The sequence below is a fragment of the Myxine glutinosa genome, chromosome 1, assembly GCF_964187855.1.
Source record: "Myxine glutinosa chromosome 1, kmMyxGlut1.1, whole genome shotgun sequence".
In the NCBI taxonomy this organism is placed as follows: domain Eukaryota; kingdom Metazoa; phylum Chordata; class Myxini; order Myxiniformes; family Myxinidae; genus Myxine; species Myxine glutinosa.
This window is the reverse complement of record NC_136261.1, coordinates 78,580,200-78,599,681: the sequence shown is the minus strand read 5'-3', so window position 1 is coordinate 78,599,681 and position 19,482 is coordinate 78,580,200. Positions and strand designations below refer to the sequence as shown.

General features: G+C 42.8%; 1 protein-coding gene and 1 long non-coding RNA gene across 7 annotated transcripts in view; one reads left to right on the top strand and one right to left on the bottom strand.

The window, feature by feature from the left end:
- Positions 1–13,128, bottom strand: part of LOC137425430 (nuclear factor 1 A-type) — a 424,396-nt gene extending 411,268 nt beyond the window's left edge. The window contains exons 1-3 of one of the 6 annotated variants that reach the window (XM_078773773.1): positions 6,623–7,077; positions 6,128–6,166; positions 1,951–2,482 (exon numbers count right to left, since the gene is read on the bottom strand). In XM_078773773.1, coding sequence (XP_078629899.1) covers positions 1,951–2,482; positions 6,128–6,166; positions 6,623–6,658 — 607 coding nt within the window. In that variant the 5' untranslated portion in view covers positions 6,659–7,077. Of the gene's footprint in view, positions 1–1,950; positions 2,483–6,127; positions 6,167–6,622; positions 7,078–12,678 lie in introns of those variants that run through there. The other 5 variants (XM_078773766.1, XM_078773756.1, XM_078773759.1 and 2 more) reach the window with 5 other exon arrangements.
- LOC144891277 (uncharacterized) lies at positions 12,841–17,817 on the top strand. The gene is made up of 2 exons (XR_013622789.1): positions 12,841–12,978; positions 17,432–17,817. It is a non-coding gene; the product is annotated as an uncharacterized LOC144891277 (long non-coding RNA).
- The last annotated feature ends 1,665 nt before the right edge of the window (positions 17,818–19,482 follow it).

Genomic DNA, 19,482 nt, shown 5'->3' with positions numbered 1-19,482 from the left:
CCACATTCTGTCCTGTGCGTTTGGGGCTGGAGGGGGAGAATGTAAAAAAAGAAGAAAAAACGGAGCTTGTTCCTTAAAATGTAATCAGCAAGAGTTCTGCATGTTAGCTGTTAGTCAGACTATTGTAGGGGAGACTGTCTCGTTGTAAACCTCTATGGGGCATTGACATCCCATCTGCCTATGTAGTCCTATGTCAAATGGCACGGCGTGGTGGCCTGATGGGCGTATTTCTTTCATCAAACCAACCCAGGAAAAGGTGTCAAACGCCAGGACATAGCCAAGTTTATTCGAGGGATAGTTGAACGTCTGAGTCACAATAATTATAGAAAGCAGATATTGTGTTTGTAAATACTGTACACGCAGCAAAACCAGTTGCACATTTTTCTCCCTTTCTGGGATACTTTTCGTGAGCACTTTTGCATCCACCGTAAAAGGCCAATGGACTTTTGAACTTCATCTTGTCCTTCTGGAATGCTGCCAATTTGTTCCTAGTTATTTTTCTGACTTGCCTTGCACAAAGTGAGTGGTAAGACATAGCATTACATCAGCTATTACACTAGGACTTAGCATAGGAAATCATATAACCAATGCATAGGATGATTAAATGCAAGCAGAAACAGGCCAAATAATGTCACCATCAGTCTTCCCCATACAACCAACCTCCCTCATATGCCCAATTATTCAAGGAAACCTATTTACATTTTTCGGTTCCTATATAGTTGGAGAAGAAAATCTCAAGATATTGCTATCTGCATTATACTACTACTATTATTATTATTATTATTATTATTATTATTATTTATTGCCACCTCCAATGCAATTTCCCATTATCCGACTCGAGTCACACCCCCAAACTTTCTCGACGCGCAAGAGCGCAGCTCTGAGACAGAAGCGCTGCACCAGCAATGGGAGGGCGCCCGAGGTTCTCGGTAATATTGCATGTTATTACAGCAAAAACGTTCGCAATGCACAGAACACATCACGCTTACCTGTTTGCCATGGCACGAGTACAACAAAAATAGCAGGGATTAAAGGCTTAGGGGATAAGACACCCCCATTGTTCCGCCCAATGGGAATGCGCGATTTTGCAGCAGAGTGAAGCCGAGAAACACACACGCTGCAAGACCTGGCATCGCGAACCTGCCCATGGTGAAATAAATGCAGTTGGAGGCTCGGATTCCCAATATATGAAAATGAAATGAGGGCTTTGTTGGGTCCACGGCGCTGCTTGCTTGATAAGTCACAAACAATTGCAGAACATTCCCTTTGCATAAACAGTAGTATGGAGAAAAACTCGGGAGAAAAAAAGGGGAGTTAGATTCCAATAACTAAATAACTTAACACTAGCTGAAAATAACAATATTAATACTAAAACCAAAAGAATACTGGAAAACAACAATAAATGACCATCAAACATTAACAGAACCGTAGGTTGTCGTGGTTAATGGGGAAAAATACTTTGGATAAAACAATAATTCACAGAAGCCCAAAATTGCCAAGGGTGGGGCCTCAAAATGAGTAGATAAAAGGGATCCGTTGCCTGCAGATAACCAAATATGCAGTCTAATGAAAGAGGTTTTGTACATTAGCAAAGCGAATGAAAGAGCCAGCCAGCTGAGACCCCGTGCCTCTGCTACGCTTCCCAGCATACAACGCAGTCACAGGCAGGGCCTGTTGTAAAGCATTTAAACTCGGCTGCATCATCTCATTGCGATATGCATGAAACAAAATCCTAACCTCAATGTCATCTCACCACAACGACTTACCTGTGAGCTGAGTAAAGATTAAATAAGGAACACAAATATGCTTGAGATCTGAGCTGATCACATCATTTGGTCATTCCGAAAAGAGAACGTCACATACGAGAAGATCCACTCACCATCCTAAAACTACCACTTTTATAATGGTTGGCCAATCTGATTAAGGCCACATTAAACAACTACGTCTTACCTTGTGCGCTCACAAAGTAGGCCAGGAAAAGGTCGAGCTCTTTCACAGAGATACCAATGTGATGCGGTTGCACACACAGGCCAGGCGTAGAGCATTGTGGAGACTTGACCAGTCGTTCGCCATCCGTGCTCTCGAGTGGAACACCCTTGAACAGAATGACCATTACAAGGTCCAGGCGCCAGACCTTGTCGGCCTGCCTCAAACAGTCGATTCTCCGCATTTTGCCCTTCTGATCTGGGTTTGAAAGGACGCAACAGGGCGCCTTCTTTCCAGTAACCGTCAGTACAAAGTCCTCACGATACTCAGGTCGGATGTCCTTACGTAGCTTGGCCAGGAGACGGGAGGCCCACTTTTGTTTCACTTCAGCCTTCTCAACCAGAAGCTCATCTTTGACAACACGTTCCTCCTCCTTGGACATGCGCTTCTCATGCTTCTTGAAGTACTTGCGCTTGCGTGCTTGCAGGTTAAACCATGTGTAGGCAAAGGATCTCACGTGTGGCAGCAGAGCCTCGATGAAAGGATGGAACTCATCCTGCAAGAAATAGGTTGAAAGGGCAGAGGCATAAAACAGAGGCTTGTTAGTCCGGGGAATACCGTTACCCCACTCTTTATACCTATACAGCGTACAAGCTGCCTGCTTCAAAGAGCTCTCATTATTAGTTTACTCGGGCATCTTCGACGACTCCAGGATAGAGGCGCTGGCCTGCCCAGACAGCCCGATAACCAGAGCTTCTGTAAATAAGGAAAGGGTGTGAAATCACTATCCAAGAGGAAAGAGGGTGAACTCACTATCCAAGAGGATTGGGTTATTTGAGTGATTCCATCTCTGTGCTCAGTGGGCCTACGACCTGTCAATGGCAGGCTGTCTGTTGCCTTAAGTCTGCAACCCATATCTCATTGTGAGGCATTTGGGCAGAATTCACAATTTTGACAACTGGTTACCCCACAGGAGAATTCTTAAAGCTCGAGGCTAGATTTAAAAAAAAATTTTTTAAATCACAATCAGGCCTGATTTGATGTGAGCCATGAATCAATAATTGAAAAAACAACAACTATGTATTAATATATTTGTTGCAAACACACATAATGAGGCTTGCACCTCAAGACATCAATATAAGCTATTTTACATAAGTATTTGTGAAAAGTTTTTAAAATTATTTAATAATAAAATAATATAAACAAATTTATTATAATGCTTGACAGTTTTCCTTTATTTAATTTTAATTTTTTTACACATCAGTGTACTCAAAACACTTGCATTCACCAATTTGGTACACCAATCCATGCACGGTGAATACATTCTGTTACCTTATTTGCAAGAGGAGTCATTATCGAGCAGAGTTATAGATTAAATTAAAGATTTACGGTTCATCAAATGAGCAGGATGAGTTTATAAACTGCAACGATTCCGCAAGTTAAATGCTGACTGTCAGAACAAAACACATCCCAGGAATCAGTGAAAAAACATCACTGGTATGGTTCGGGATAAACTTAGTGGAGCATTATTTATTTGATCTACAAACAGAATACACAAATAAAGGGGAAAATATCAACATTACATTCCAATGCCCTGTACATTGATGACTTCCTAGTTTGTGAAATGACATACTGTTAATACAAATATAATACAAAGGCAAATGCTATTTTGCGGCCATGAATTGATGAACATGAGACAAGTGTCAAACCTGAAGAGCAATAGTTGGGTATCGACACATAAGAGTTCACGAACTTTATGAGGAGCCGACGGGTGACTTAGAAGAACGCACATCGCCTTTAAGCTATCTAGCCTGGGTTTGAATCCTGACCCAGCTATAAATTGTCATCCCGGTGTTTCACAGGCAGGGTGTGTGCCAACCCTCGGACGGATGTTAAACTCGGTGTCTCGTCTGCCGGCATTGGTCGGTGGACGTTAAAGATCCAATGGTGTTCTTCGTGAAGAGTAGGTGAGCTTTCAGCGGCAACCGAGACAAATTCCAAATTCCTGGCCTAACTACTGCTGTGAAGGCAATGGTAAACCACCCAGTCTAACCCCTTGCCAAGAAACTTCTTCAGCAGCACTGACTCTCTGCACCAGTGTATGGTACATCAGAATCAGAAGGACTCTAAGCAATATATACCACAACTCAGTGGATACCTGCTCCTTGCACATAAATTGTGGCTGTGAAGTGTGTTTGAAGAATATAATCACCAATAAATCAAAATAACGGTGGATTAGGTTCCTATAATCCAAGTTTTCAATCCCGGAAGAAAGTCGTTAAAACCGCACCAATGAAACAAAAGGACAAACCTCGAAAAACCGCACAGTATATATTGTTTCAGACATTGACGATCGATATGAAAATTGGTTTCTTTCTCCTTCTTTTTTACACTTTGGTGAGTGACATCTCTGAAAAACTTGCTTTAAGAAAATGAACAACTGGACAGATGAAGGAAAATAAGCACCAAATCTGTATGTATTTTGTGCGACCACAAACATGGATTAAACAAAGCTATTAGATCCTGGTATGTTATTGTGTGTATATACATTTTATTATATAAAATACACAGTGTCCACAAATTAATGTTCCAAATTCAAACCGTAATAAAGAAATAATAAAAAGGGATACAATGATGCAGTTTGCTACACGTGAAAGAACTTTCCTCAGAGTTTTTCCATTTGCAAATGTGTCCTGTGACATGTGATGTCAAATTTAATGTAAATGGCACCCCCACAAGAAACCGCGCAATGTGTTGTCTGATCTATATAGCCCAAATCAGCTATACAGTTTAAACGAAGCTTCAGGACGACCTATGGAAGGCGGCCACCATCAAGACAAACAATTTGCGAGTGGCACAAGAGCTTTATGAAGACTGGTAACATCCTGCAGGGGAAGGCGGCAGGTCGACCAAGCATAAGTGGCGAGGATGGTAAATACGTTATTAAGTCGTTAGAATGCAGTCCCTATCAATCCATTCAGATGAAGATTTTGAATTTGAAACTTTAAGAAATTTTATTGCAGATGCAGCAACCCTCATCTTTGTATCCCACTTCATTACGGTAAATTGTGGGCACTCTGTGTATGTGTGTGATATATATATATATATATGTGTGTGTGTGTGTGTGTGTGTGCGTGAGATAAACCTATGCTGATGACAACCAATCTATACGGTACGTATTATTCTCTGCAAGGTGTTGGCTGCAATGTCATCTGCTTACAGATTTAGGGAAATCAGTGCAATAAAGAAAAGAAAGCCGATTATATTTTGGCATGCCGAGCGGCGTACATTCAGCCCTCATCCACCCCTCCAGTCCCAACAATGTGGCAGTGGCTATCAGGGTTTGGTTATTTTGGCCAGTGCGAGCAATTTTTCGTATTCTCGACATCTTGGATAAAGTACGAGGAAATAGAGCAAAACGGAACGACAGCAGAAGCAGTATACGCGGAATAAGGTCGGATTGCTTACTCGCCGGTACTACCTTCCCAGGTAATATGCACAATTACGATTTTTTTTTTAAACCCACGATCAACAGCCGAGCATTCGTTCAGCGCTTGCAGGTGTTGGGTAGACCATGTCCTGGAAGTTTTGCATGAGGTGTTCGACCAGCAGATCGTGTGCGTCAAACCAATAAAAGGGTCTGTAGATAAAGCCATCCCTGTCGTGGGTTTGTGGCGTCACTTCGTGTAGCGGCAGCAGGCGCTGACGCACTAACAGGTGAAGCCACGAGCCTTGCTGAGCAGCAGACATAAAGCCATGGCAAAAATCACACCCTGCGCAGATGGTTCGTCGCACGTGCCCACGTTTCGGTCATTACTGCAACGGCCAGCAAGCTGCCAACAGCACAGTAGCCTCAATACGTGTTAATTCCTCGAGCACGTGCTTTTTGTTCTGTACAATATTCGAGGCAGGCAGCAAAATGACTTCCGATATATCAAAACTTGCGCGTCCGATAGCGAGTGTGCTAAGAATTCCATTGATTAAAAAATAATAATTAATAAAGTATTAACAAACGCAACTCAAATACATCAACCTTGTGATTCATTCCCTTCCCATAGACCTGCATTGGCCACTTCCAAAGATCATTATTCCAGCATTATTCTCCCTTTATTTCTTAACCCCATATTGTAGAACACAACATATCTTCCTCTTACTAAGGAAAATGTAATCAAAAATGTGGAAATAAAAAAACAAGACTTACATTTACGCTCACACTCAGGTTCAACGGTAAAGGCTTGTACTGAAAAAGCCGCAGAGAGAGAAAGAGAAAGCGCGGGGATACAATCAGCGTAAAGGCGAAGCCCGAGAAATTCCCTTTTAATACCACATTTGTCAACAAATACAAGAATGAACTTCCGGATTGTTTTGGATGAAAACAACCAAGAAACCACCCCCTTACACAAAACTACCCGTTTCCAACCTCCCCTACCCCGCCCCCAATCTTCCCCAAAACAAGGCCAAGACAACAAAATGATGCAACACCCAGTATTTGTGTGCCAGCAATATAGCAAAAATAGAAATTAAAAAAATAAACCAGAATACATACTTGGACACATACAAAACCACAAGTGACATGCGGACGAAGCCTTCCAATATTCCTCCTCGTAAAAATATTTAGGAGTTTGCGTGTCCCACCCATGAGCGAGAGCAAAACCTCCCGGGCGGCGACTGTGCGATCCAAGATGTGAAAACTTACCCCGATGATGCCGGGTGGACCGAAGGCAATGGACATGGGTGCTGCTGCTGTTTGAGACAAAGCTCGGGTGAAAAAAATGGACACCGGCCCTTTCCTGCAACCTTGCAGTTTGCTGGCCCTGCCAAAATTGAAAGTGCAGCACTGGCAGGGCTTGCGATCAGGGGGGGGAGCGCCGTTAGATTGCCCTTTCCTCCTTCTGCCCCTGCCTTTTGCGCCAAACGTTTTTCAGGTCGTGCCGTCTCAGTGCTCTTGCTCTCCACGCCGCGCCATGGCTGCTGGCCATGGAAAGAGGGGCACATACAGACCGCCGGCTGGCAGGAGGCGTGGAGCTGGAAAGCCAGCCCGCGAAACTGTTTCCAAAAGAGAGATGAGAGAGAGAGAGGGAGAGAGAAAGGGAGAGCGAGAGAGGGAGAGGGAGCAGACGAGCGAACGATGGGAGGGGAAAACCTGACAGCCTGCAAACATCAGCACCACCACTAGGTGTTGGGAGGAGAAAGGAGCTTCCTCAGAATGGGTTTCAGCTCAAGGGGGAGGAGTTTAAATACGAGATAGCGCCAATTGATGATAGGTCGGACTCCCTCCCACACTACCACCACCAACAGCAGCAGGAACCCTTGTAATTTACCACCAACCAAATGACATTTTGGGGGGGACAAACATACAATATTTGCAAATTCCCAACTTTATAATAAGCATAGTTTAGTAATTTAGTAAAAGAGAGGAAGAGCTGAGAGCGCACGATGAAGTGCAGAAATGAGGATTTCCAAATGTAGGGGATTTGTGGTGTGCCAAGGGTACACGCACCTTTCTAATTGCATTGATCAATCAAGGCAGAAAAATACGGCCTCGAAAGGAATCAGCACAGAAGAGAACAAAGAGATATTATATACGGTATATACATACATATATATATATATATATATATATATATATATATATATATATATATATATATATATACATACACACATATATATTGGAACTGTGCCCACATGCAGGTATTCAAAAAAATCACACATGAGCGCTCGCGTTCGTTGGTCGATACGGAACAACAATCAATCGGATGACAAAGGGACAGTATGGCTGTAAAGGGAGGGAAAAACACGATTTCAGGGTAGGTGGGTGGAAATGATGTGGATATAACTATATGCATGTGTGTGTATACACACACACACACACACACACACACACACACACACACATATATGTGTGTGTGTGTGTGTGTGTGTGTGTGTGTGTGTGTGTGTGTGTGTGTGTGTGTGTGTGTGTGTGTGACAATGTTCGAGGTGACAACTATTGCCGATTGTGTAGCGAAAGTGAACTCGGTGGTGAGTATGAAGTGTTTAGCATGGTATTTTCATTTGCCAACACTGTGGTGCAGGGATTTTATATCATCGAAGCAACTGAACAAATGTCTGTATTTCTCTTTGTTTCTCTAAAAACATCCACAATATGCATTCAGCAGGCTTTTCCTAATTATAAGGTGTTATTTTAATCACTGCACTCGACACTTGCAGCTCAAGGCTTTTGTCACTCATCCTACATGCAATCTCCACGTAATTTACAAAGTAAATTTAATCCCTGAGTAAACAGACGATTTCCCTCGAATAGCCATTATTGGAAGGGAATGAGGATGTGTGAAAATGTTTACTAAATCTCTTTATCACCACCATCATCATCACCACCACCACCACCACCACCACCACCACCACCACACATACCTTAATGCTTGAAAACAGGGTATTCCTACAACGAAGGCAAATATATAAAAATGTATATTTGAGGACTTCAACATTAGTCGATGTTCAATTAAAGATGTCACAAGAACCACTTAAAACCCTTTACGCAATTTGCTTCGTTAAAGACAGACACAACCCGATGTGGAATCACCTAGTTAATGCGCTGCACATTGAAAGGATGCTTCGGAATCACTTTGGCAGCAAGAGATTATTTGTTTCATCAACCGTTACCCCCTGTCAACTTAGGTGCACACAACAGTTATTTCAGAAAACAAAAACTCCGCAAGACATGCCAAAAATGGAACAAAATAATAAATACAGACTTGAGGGATAATCTGCTCACCCCGCCGAGAGGGAAACACGTGTATGATTATGGGCAATTAAAGGACGCTAAAACAAGATACATATTTTGATTGCTGTACCCTCAAATGAACCAAGAATTTGATACATCATCAAAAGGTGTGATGAATGTATTATTGGCACCTGTATCGCTGCATTTATGAGCAGCTTGCTGAGATCTTTGCCTTGTGTGCCAGAATTCCTCCCCAGCTCTGCGTGTGAAAGGAACAATTCCTTTCTTTTCTACCACATTATCCCTTGACAGTGAAATTTTAATGGAATAAAATCACCTAGAGGTTATGGTAAAATTGTTACAGATAAATAATCAGAATTTCCTAAATCGCTCTGCTATGCACTAAATATTTTGCTTTGATATAAAATTTATATACGTATATATATATATATATACATAAATATTAATAGTACCTGTATTCTATATCGCTAACGATACTTTAAATATATTGATCAATTTTCAGAAATTATATATATTACTGAGCACGAATGATGCTCTAAATAGCCTGATCATTTTTCATTATTCCTGTACAATATGGAATATATATTATGTAGATAATATTATCACACCAATGATGCTCCAAATACCGCAATTAATTTTCATAATTTCTGTCCAGCATATAGCTTCCTTGTAAAGTATGAAATGCGATATAATGGAACTCTGCAAAAAAAAAAAAAAATTCAGCGAGTACATGAAATATTAATTTTCTAACCAAATTATCCGAATTTCCAATAGCTTCAGACAGCACATATATTGCATTATAATTTAAGCACAGTCGATGGAGAAAATAAAAGTACTGAAACAGCCGTTTGGTGCACCAAGTCCATGACTGATCTGCACAATATCAAAAACACCTCCTTGTGTCTCAATTATATACAAGAGTAAAATTTATGGAACTTCCTATTCTCAAGTATATACCCAAACCTTGCACAATCAGTGGACCACCTCCTCTCAATGTATATTTCACAAGCTGTCGTATGACATCAAACAAATCAATTTAATAGCAATGGGAATAAATGATTATTTTGATTACATATCAAAATGAGGCTACATAATAAGGCTACAATAGCTTTTCCACCAGTATAGTATCAACTACTCGAAGTTGGTGGACGACAATTCTCACAATTAGTTGCTGTCTTGAACCGGAGTCAAAAAAAATATTTGAGCGAAAGTGAGTTGGTGTACCATATGTATGTACATAATACATATATGCGTGTGTGTGTGTGTTTTGTGTGTGTACATGTCTGTATACATTTTATTGAGACACCCTGGATGTATGTATATATTTAGTGGGTGAATTATTGTCACATTGTGTAAGCGTAACGGATTGAATGAGTATTTGGGTTATTTAATCAGGTGCTTTGGCCGAGTCTGCTGATCTGACAACCACGTAGCATTTGCACGAGTCTGGGTGGGGAGGAAAAGCTCAACAAAATCCCCCAGTCGAGTAATGGTGTAATAAGGAAATTCACATAAATTCCTTGAAACTTCACCGATAAACTTACTGAATGAATGAACATAAACAGGTTATTTTCTTATGCGCATTCCAATTGTAAAATCTGTTGCCAACATTCTTTATAGGCATATTGCATCAGTGGTTTCGATGCTTAATCAGAACTTCGATGCAAATCAGAATCAGAACCAATTAACATGTCTTCGTCCATTTGTTTATTGACAACCTCAACTTTGCCACAATATTAATTTATATTCAGTATACAAGAGCGTGAGTTGCATGAAAATTGTTCATTATTTTTGCATGAGAAATTGTTCTTTTTTTGAAACTAAGTTAAATTTTAACCCCCTCTTTAAATCAGAAAAGGTGGTCTTTAATAAGACAACTACTACTACTGTTACTATGATGACTACAACTACACTACTACTACTACTGATACTACAACTACTATAACTACCACTATTACTATTACTACTACTACTATATGGTCCCAATTATTTCCAGCTTCTTATAGGATTCCCACGTCAGCCAGGAACGGTTTTGACGCAAATCTTTTACGAACTGCCTGGTAAGAACCGACGCTTGACTAAAGGTGACAGTAATTAGTAAAGAATTTTTCACCATAAAGATATCTCGCCTAGTCTTTGCGGATGACACCGTGCAGGGATATTTAAAGTCCAACAACGACCAGTGATGGAAGACGGTTCCTCCGGCTCAGCGTCCTTTTGATGGACGGCAGACACACTGATGTCTCGCCCTGAATTCGAAATACCAAGGTGACGTTCATAGCTGGGACAAACTTCGAACCCAAGCAAGGTAGCTCAAAGGCGATTATGCATACCTCTAGATTATCCTGCAAGTCATACAAGTCTCTAAAAAGAGCTTTAATATACTTCTATTGTCTATTTGTCTCTCTATTATACACAAAGCATATTCGGATTTGAGCCACTATGAATGCGTAAAGGAGGTATCAAAAATGATGCTGAATTATGAATAGTTCAATTGCTATTCTGAATGCAAAAGATAAAGAAGCAAAGTTACAGGAAAAGTTCTTTCTCTACTACCTTGATATTTGTAGGTCGGCCAAGGATATAATAATATATGTGCCATATCAAAAGAAAACCCACCAAGAGCTTAAAAGAGAGCAAGCAGGGCTGTTCAAGTTAATGCCAATTTTTAAATCCGCAGCCTGGCAACTAACCACAAACACGGACAAAGCTTCACGACGACCCACCCGTAATCTTAACGGCACCTTGTTTGGGATTTCTGCAAAAGGCGCAGCATGTTTATTAGCAACTTTATTGAAAATGTAAGTCATCTCGGGCCAAAGCTTCCTCCACATACACACGATCCACAGCAGGTGTGTTTATATTTCGAAACTCCTTTTAATCGTGCATACACTGGAAGCGGCATGAACCTGCGGATACGTGTACCCCCGGTTTGGGGTACACAGTATCTCAATAAATCAGAGCTTTGCATCGACGAACTCATAGTGTTCCATTTTCTGTCTATATGTCAGAAGCAATCCCCACCTCTTGTTTGGAGCACTCAATCGAGAGGCCCCCCTTTCCACGAATTGGAAATCTATCTGCTGGTTGCCATTATGTACAACAGCAATTTTGCCTCGTGATAGCACATACCTTTAGAAAGATTGCTTAACATGTTCCTTGTGAGTATTGGAATCACATGTGAAGTTGTATGTAGATAATACAGTTTTTTAGCCCACAGTTTAAACAATGGGAAAGCCCAAAACTATGAAGTTGTGGTAGTTCCTATAAGTGAACTTCCACCTCCCCCCCCCCCCCCCCCCCCACATAAAAAGGAAGAAGTCATAGAAAGTTATCGGCGACTTGGAAACACCCTGATGGTATACACCCACACACAAAGTAAACTTGCAGGCGCGCCAAAAGAGCACACACACAGATACGCCTATCAAAGATCTGCTTCCCGTTTGTACCGAAGTGTCCTCGAAAAGTTTCCGGTGCTTTTCTGAAGTTCAACTCAGTTATGCGGTTTCGCAAAAGCTGCAGAAGTCGCGCCAAAGAGAAGCGAAACTTCGGAATCTCAGCAACATCTCCCGGCGGCGACCAGAGCATCCAATCGTAGGCGAAAGACTTTCCAAAGTGAGATGTATCTTGCTCTCAACCTCACTTATCTGTCATCGATCGCACTTGGGCATCCCACAAGTATAATGTTGTAACATCCGTGCCCGTCGGTTTTTGCAAACGAACTGCTTGCTGGGAAAAGTTTACGGAAATTAACTAACTGATTTATTATGATCACCGGTGGAAATTGATCCGACCGGTCGGGTTGGAAACTCTAAACTGGAACGTTTGCATGGAAAGTAAAGAGAGTCTCATGTACTATAAGTTTGGATGCACTCGGTGGACGCGCACGTGCTTAGCGAAGTACTGCACACCCGCCATTGCAGACATACAAAACTAGTAATAATAATTTGCAAAGATTAAAACACTTGTATTGATCATATAAGTGGAAAAATCACAAGAGTTACCTGTGTGAGACAAAGCGGAGAATACATAACTAATGGCGAAGGAGTTGGGGGCAACAAATTCCGCAACGAGGATCTCGAATGAAGACGGTTCCAGCCGGGTGTATTTAGTCCAAGAAGCGCATGGTGTGGAGGGGAGCTTCGGCCGCACTCCCGGCTCGCGGCCCGGCGCGCTGCGGTGAAAGTTGCCTGCTCGGTGCCCGATAAGGGCTACGCATGGGAACTCTTTCCTCGGACGATCAGATAACGAGCTCGACTTGTTTACCTCCCTATCCGGGACGGGAAGCGACCAGGAACAAAGCGGTGAGTCCCGAACGCTTTTCCCCGAGTCGGAGGGTCCAACAATAGCTCTCTCACTTGCTCTCTCTCCCTCCTGCGCTCTCTCTCTCTCTCTCTCTCTCTCTCTCCCTCCTGCTCTCTCTCTCCCTCCTGCTCTCTCTCGCCCGTCCCCTTACTGTACAGTACAGTGTTCTAACAGTGGCCCGAGCTTTCCTCTCTCGTGCCCCCACCCTCACGTTGCTTCGTGCGTTCGAAGTGCCGCGTGCACGATCCTTCATAAAGAGCCCCAGGGGACAGGAACACGTCGCTTCCATCGTGTGTACATTATAGGCTGCGCGTACATCGTCTCACGTGGACGACAGACTGGAATGCTGCGCGCACAGCGGGTTCCTTCCCTCCCGAAAGCAACTTTACGTGTCCCGGCAAAGCAAAACAAACTCTCCGCCAATTAACATGTTCGTTTGCTTTTTGCTGATCTTTGCAGAAACAGGAAAACGTGTGCTTTATGTGAGCGTGATTTGTTCTTTGGTTTGAATTTTTAAGACTCATTGTGCGGACTTTATGGCGAGAGTAGGCAGAGGAGCCGCAACATGCCACGGCGTGTTTCCACTCGCGGAGAAGTCGAGGAAGAAGGCTCAAGTTCATTGGCGCGCGCGGCGGAGGCCGTCCCACAGTCGTACCCGGAGCCCCTCGATCCAGCCCACAACATCCACCGACCCTCCCTTCCTTCCTCCATGCGCTCATTAATAATCCCTTCCTTCACTCCCACCTCAATGTCCCCAGCCGACTCGACCCCTCCCTCCCATCCGAGCCGTGGTGCTCGCAGCTGCGCGCTCCGGCCACGTCCGCTGCGCCGCGAAGCTGCCCCTCGAGGAAGTACAACTGCGTTTGACACAGGAAGAGGCTTTCGGGTTCAAACAGCCTGTGCCGCAATTCTATCTGTCGAGCGAGACTCCAAACGTACATAGACGAACATGCGGGCAAGCTCAGATTTGGAGGAAAAGCTTTGTTTTTGTTTTTTTAAATCTTTGGCAAGACAGTAAAGGTTGCAGATGTGTGAGTAACTAACTGTCACACTAACTTTAATAGGCAGGGGACTTTGTAGAGGCCAGTGTCGGTGTGCGTTAGCGGACAGTTAGTTTGAAGGACATGTCTTACCAACTGGCAGGACACAAAAATGGGCGAACCGTCATGTGAAGCAAAATAAAGCTGACGTTTCAAGCGTTGGCCCTTCATCGGAGCCAGAGCTGTGGGAAGAACTCATCTGATGTGACATCTCATGCCCACAAAAAGTTAGCCCATGTATTAGTAACTTTTCATCTAGTGTACTTTCAGGTCACAAATTTAAATGTGCACTTCAACATGTACTGACAACACAAAACACATTCTATTATTTTTCCTCCATCTATTTATTATGTATTTTTTCCACAGGAGAGGAAAGGTCGGCTTTGACTGTATACACAGGGAAGGATGGTCCCGAAACGAATGGGTGTTGTGTGGTTTGCCTATGTATAAATAACAATCATATATAAATATATAATATATGTACATATTATAATACATTTATATTATAAAACAGGAGTGTCTGTCTGTCCGTTTTGCGGTGAGCCCTGCCAAACCTTCTGTAGAACGTCCTTTCATGGAAAATAAAAGATTTAAGATTTTTGTATATACACAGTGCATTCAGAAAGTATTCAGACCCCTTCACTTTTTTCTCATTTTGTTATGTTGTAGCCTTATGCTGAAATCGTTTAAATTCATTTTTTCCTTCATCAATCTACACTCAATACCCCCATAATGACAAAGAGAAAACAGGATTTTAGAAAGTTTTGCAAATTTATTAAAAAGAAAAAACTGAAATATCAAATTGACATAAGTATTCATACCCTTTGCTATGACACTTGAAATTTAGCTCAGGAGCCTCCCATTTATCTTGATCATCTTTGAGATGTTTGTACACCTTGATTGGAGTCCACCTGTGGTAAATTCAATTGATTGGACATGATTTGGAAAGGCACGCACCTGTCCATATAAGGTCTCACAGCTGACAATGCATATCAGAGCAAAAACCAAGCCATGAGGTGGAAGAACTGCCTGCAGACCTCAGAGACAGGATTGTGTCGAGGCACAGATCTGGGGAAGCCTACAAAAAAATTTCTGCTGCATTGAAGGTTCCCAAGAGCACAGTGGCCTCCATAATTCTTAAATGGAAGAAGTTTGGAACAACCAGGACTCTTCCTAGAGCTGGCTGCCCGCCAAACTGAGCAATCGGAGGAGAAGGGCCTTGGTAAGAGAGGTGACCAAGAACCCGATGGTCACTCTGGCTGAGCTCCAGAGATCCTATGTGGAGATGGGAGAACTTCCAGAAGGACAACCATCACTGCAACATTCCACCGATCTGGGCTTTATGGCAGAGTGAACAGACGGAAGCTTCTCCTCAGTGAAAGACACATGAAAGCCCGTTTGGAGTTTCCAAAAAGCACCGAAAGGACTCTCAGACTGTGAGAAACAAGATTCTGTGGGCTTTGGAAACAAGATGGTGTGTGGCAACAAAAAAAAAAATATATATACAGTATATATATTTATATACACAACAACACAACAGGCATTTTTTGGCCATTTACCCTGCAAGAGTGGGGGTTAGCCGTGCGGTCCCCATGACAATCTTCTCCATTTTGTCCTATTTTCGGCACATCCCCTTGTTAACCCCCTTGCCAAGTCTTTCTCGGTCTTCCCTGTCCTCTACTTCCTTCTACATTCATTTCCATCACTCTTCTCAACCAGTCACTTTCATCCTTCCTCAACACATGACCAAACCATCTCAACCTGGTTCTCTTCACAGCATCCATCACAGGCTCTATTCCCATCATCTTTCGCAATTCATCATTTGTCTTCCTCTCTCTCAACGATACTCCACACATCCACGGAACCATTCGCATTTCCACCCTTTCCAGCCTCCGTTGCTGCTCTCCGCCCATTACCCATGTCTCGTTCCCATAAATCATAACACTTCTCACTCATGCAGCATACACTTTTTCCTTCAGCGTCAACGACACTCCCCTCCTCATCAGCACGCCACTCAGTTCCCGAAACTTCTTCCATGCACATCTCACTCTCGCAACCGTTGCTGAGTCTGATCCACCTTCTCCATTTAGCATGTCTCCTAGGTAGCAAAACGTTTTCACACCTTCCAGCTTCACGCCGTCTCCAAGATCCACCTCAACATTTCCTCCATCTGCAGCTCCCTCTATGCACAACTTACACTTGAATGTAGCTGCCACACTGGTTAATGACCCTCTCAAACCACTATATTTTTGATGAACCCACTCAGCGCACATTGTACATTGAATGGAGTTCACTCCGACACCCTTCCTGCACACAGCACAGGGCCACTTCCCAGTTCTTTCCACCTCACCACATGCTTTACCACTTGCCATCACCTTCGTCTTTCCGATATTCACCTTCAGACCTTTTGTTTCCATGCATTCCTTACACTCGTTCATCTTCTCCTTCAGTCCATCCATACTTTCTGCAATCAACACCAGCTCATCTGCATACAACAACTCCCACGGTAAACCCTCCTTTACGTTCCGAGCCAGCACCTCCATCACAGCTACAAATAGTAGTGGACTTGCTACCGACCCCTGATGCACTCCCACCTTCACCTCAAACTCACCACTGTTCCCGTCCTTGGTCCTTCCAGCTGTGCACGCTCTTTCGTGCATTGCCATCACTACTCTGATCAACCATTCCTCCACGCCTAACTTCCTCAATGCACATGTCACTACTTCGCGTGGAACCCTATCGACTGCTTTCTCCAGATCAACAAACCCAAGAAACTACTTCTGCCTCTTCTCCATGTACTTCTCCTGCAACTGCCTTACAATAAAAAGCACGTCTGTTGTTCCTCTTCCTGGCATAAATCCAAACTGCATTTCGTCGATCTTCACTTTCTTCCTTATCCTCCTCTCCAACACCCTTTCCAATACCTTCATTCCATGGTCCAATGACTTTATCGCTCGATACGAGCCACAGTCCAGAGGGTCACCTTTCCCCGTGTATAGAGGCCTTCAACATATCTCCCACAACTCCCATCGGCCCTCCCCGCTTTTCTACTTCATTGCTTTTATCGCTTCCTCAACTTCCTTCTCAGTTATCTTCTCTGCCGGTCATAAAACTGGGTTATATATATATAACAGAGGGGCCACAAATATATATATATATATAGATATATATATATATATATATATATATAATATATATTATATATATATATATATATATATATATATATATATATATATATATATATAGATATAATTATATATATATATATATATATATATATATATATATATATATATATATATATATATATACATATATTCATACAGATACAGTATATACAGAGTAGTCACAAAGTCCCTATGCATAATAGTGTGTCCTCTGTTGCTTATTTGTTTTACTTATTTTCCAGGTACGGCTTCAGCATGACGGACACCAGTGAGTTCACGATAGAAGAGAGACTGATTACTTGCGTTTGGGTTCATGACGGCGCGCAAGAAGGAGCAAGTTTTGAAGACATAAGGACAAGGTTTTCATCGAGGTTCGATAAGCCAACTCCTTCATGCAACACGATGCGGGCATGCGAGAAGAAGGCTTTTTCAACAGGGAGTGTCCTTGATTTGACTTGTTTTAGTGCAAGGCTCTTCTGCAGTGATTTCCCACCATTAAAGCAAGACGAAGCGTATTTTTTCAGATGAATGTGCTATTTACCTCAGCAATCGATCCCGCAATGTTTATTTTTGGTGCAAAGAAAATCCTTATTTTTATGAGGAAATTAAACAGCATCGTATCATGTCATGATGTGCGCAGCAATTTCAGAAGATCACTTGATCGGGCCATATATTTTCGATACACGTGTCAATCACACTGCTTGTTTGACACATGCTTCAGATGTGGTTTGTTTCACAACTGTGTGAGAGCGGTCTTGAGGCAGCAGCTATCCTGCAACAAGATGGTGCACCAGCACATTATGCTCTCGTAGTTGGAGAATATCTTGACAAGAAATTCAGTGGATGATGGAATGGATGTGGATCTGAGATAGTGTGGCCTCATCGAGTGTCCGGACTTAACAACATGTGACAACTCGCTTTGGGGCAATGTGAAAGAGTACATTTCTCATATCTGCCTAACAACAGTTGAAGATTTCAAAACTGTCAGGGTATGCGAGCCAGGTCTTTGGGGAGTTTATGACCTCCAACCCTCAACATGGAATAAAATGCCCAGAAGAACATGGAGAAAAATTAAAATTTGTGCGGAGAATGGAGGGGAGCATACAGACAAATTCTAACTAAATTCTAACTGCACGCATAGGGACTTATATATACTAGCGTGACTCGGTGCGTCACTCGCGCCTCACCACACGTCGTTTCAGAGGGATAGACATCTTTGACCATTTCGGTGTCTTTTGGGTCTTCATGGTGTTTTGGGTCTTCAGGGCCATTTGGGTCTTCAGGGTCTTTTGGATCCCCTGGGCCTTTAAGGGTATTTTGGGTCTTTGGGGTGTTTTGTGTCTTCAGGGTCTTTTGAGTCTTTGGTGTCTTCAGGGGCTTTTGAGTCTTAAGGGTCTTTTGTTTTCTCTGGGTCTTTAAGAGTCTTTGGGGTATTTTGGTTCTTTGGGGTATTTAAGGGTCTTTTGGGTTTAAAGGGTCTTTGGGATCTTCAGGGTGTTTTGGGTCTTCTGGGTCTTCAGCGTCTTTTTGGTCTTCTGGGTCTTTTTGGGTCTTCGGTGTCTTTTTGGGTCGTCGGTGTCTTTTTGGGTCCTTGGTGTCTTTTTGGGGTCTTCGGGGTCTTTTGGGGTCTTCGGGGTCTTTTGGGTCTATGGGGTCTTTGAGGGTATTTTGGGGTCTTTGGGTTCTTTTGGATCTTCAGGGGCTTTTGGGTCTTAAAGGTCTTTTGATTCCTCTGGGCCTTTTTGTTCTTTGGGATCTTTTGCGTCTTCAGGGTCTTTTTGGTCTTCCGGGTCTTTGGGGTGTTTTGGGTCATCGGGGTCTTGGGTGCCATTTGGGTCTTCAGAGTCTTTTGGATCCTCTGGGCCTTTAAGGGTATTTTGGGTCTTCAGGATCTTTGTGGTGTTCAGGGTGTTTTGGGACTTCAGGGTGTTTTGGGTCTTCAGGTTATTTTGGGTCTTTGGGGTCTTTTGGATCTTCCGGGTCTTCGGGATGTTTTGGGTCTTTAAGGTATTTTGGGTCGTCGGGGCCGTTTTGGGTCTCAGGGTCTTTTTGAGCCTCAGAGCCTTCAGGGGTATTTGGGGTATTTAGGGTATTTTGGATCCTTAAGGGTATTTTAGGGTCTTTGTGGTCTTAAGGGTCTTGGGGGAATTAAAAGGTCGTCAAAGGACTGAAGGGTCTCAGCATTAAACGTAATTAAGAGGGTTAATTAAGAGGGTGTTAATTTATTTTGAAGAAGAAGACATTTTGGTTGCAGATAAACAAACAAACATACTTAACGACATAACTAACCATG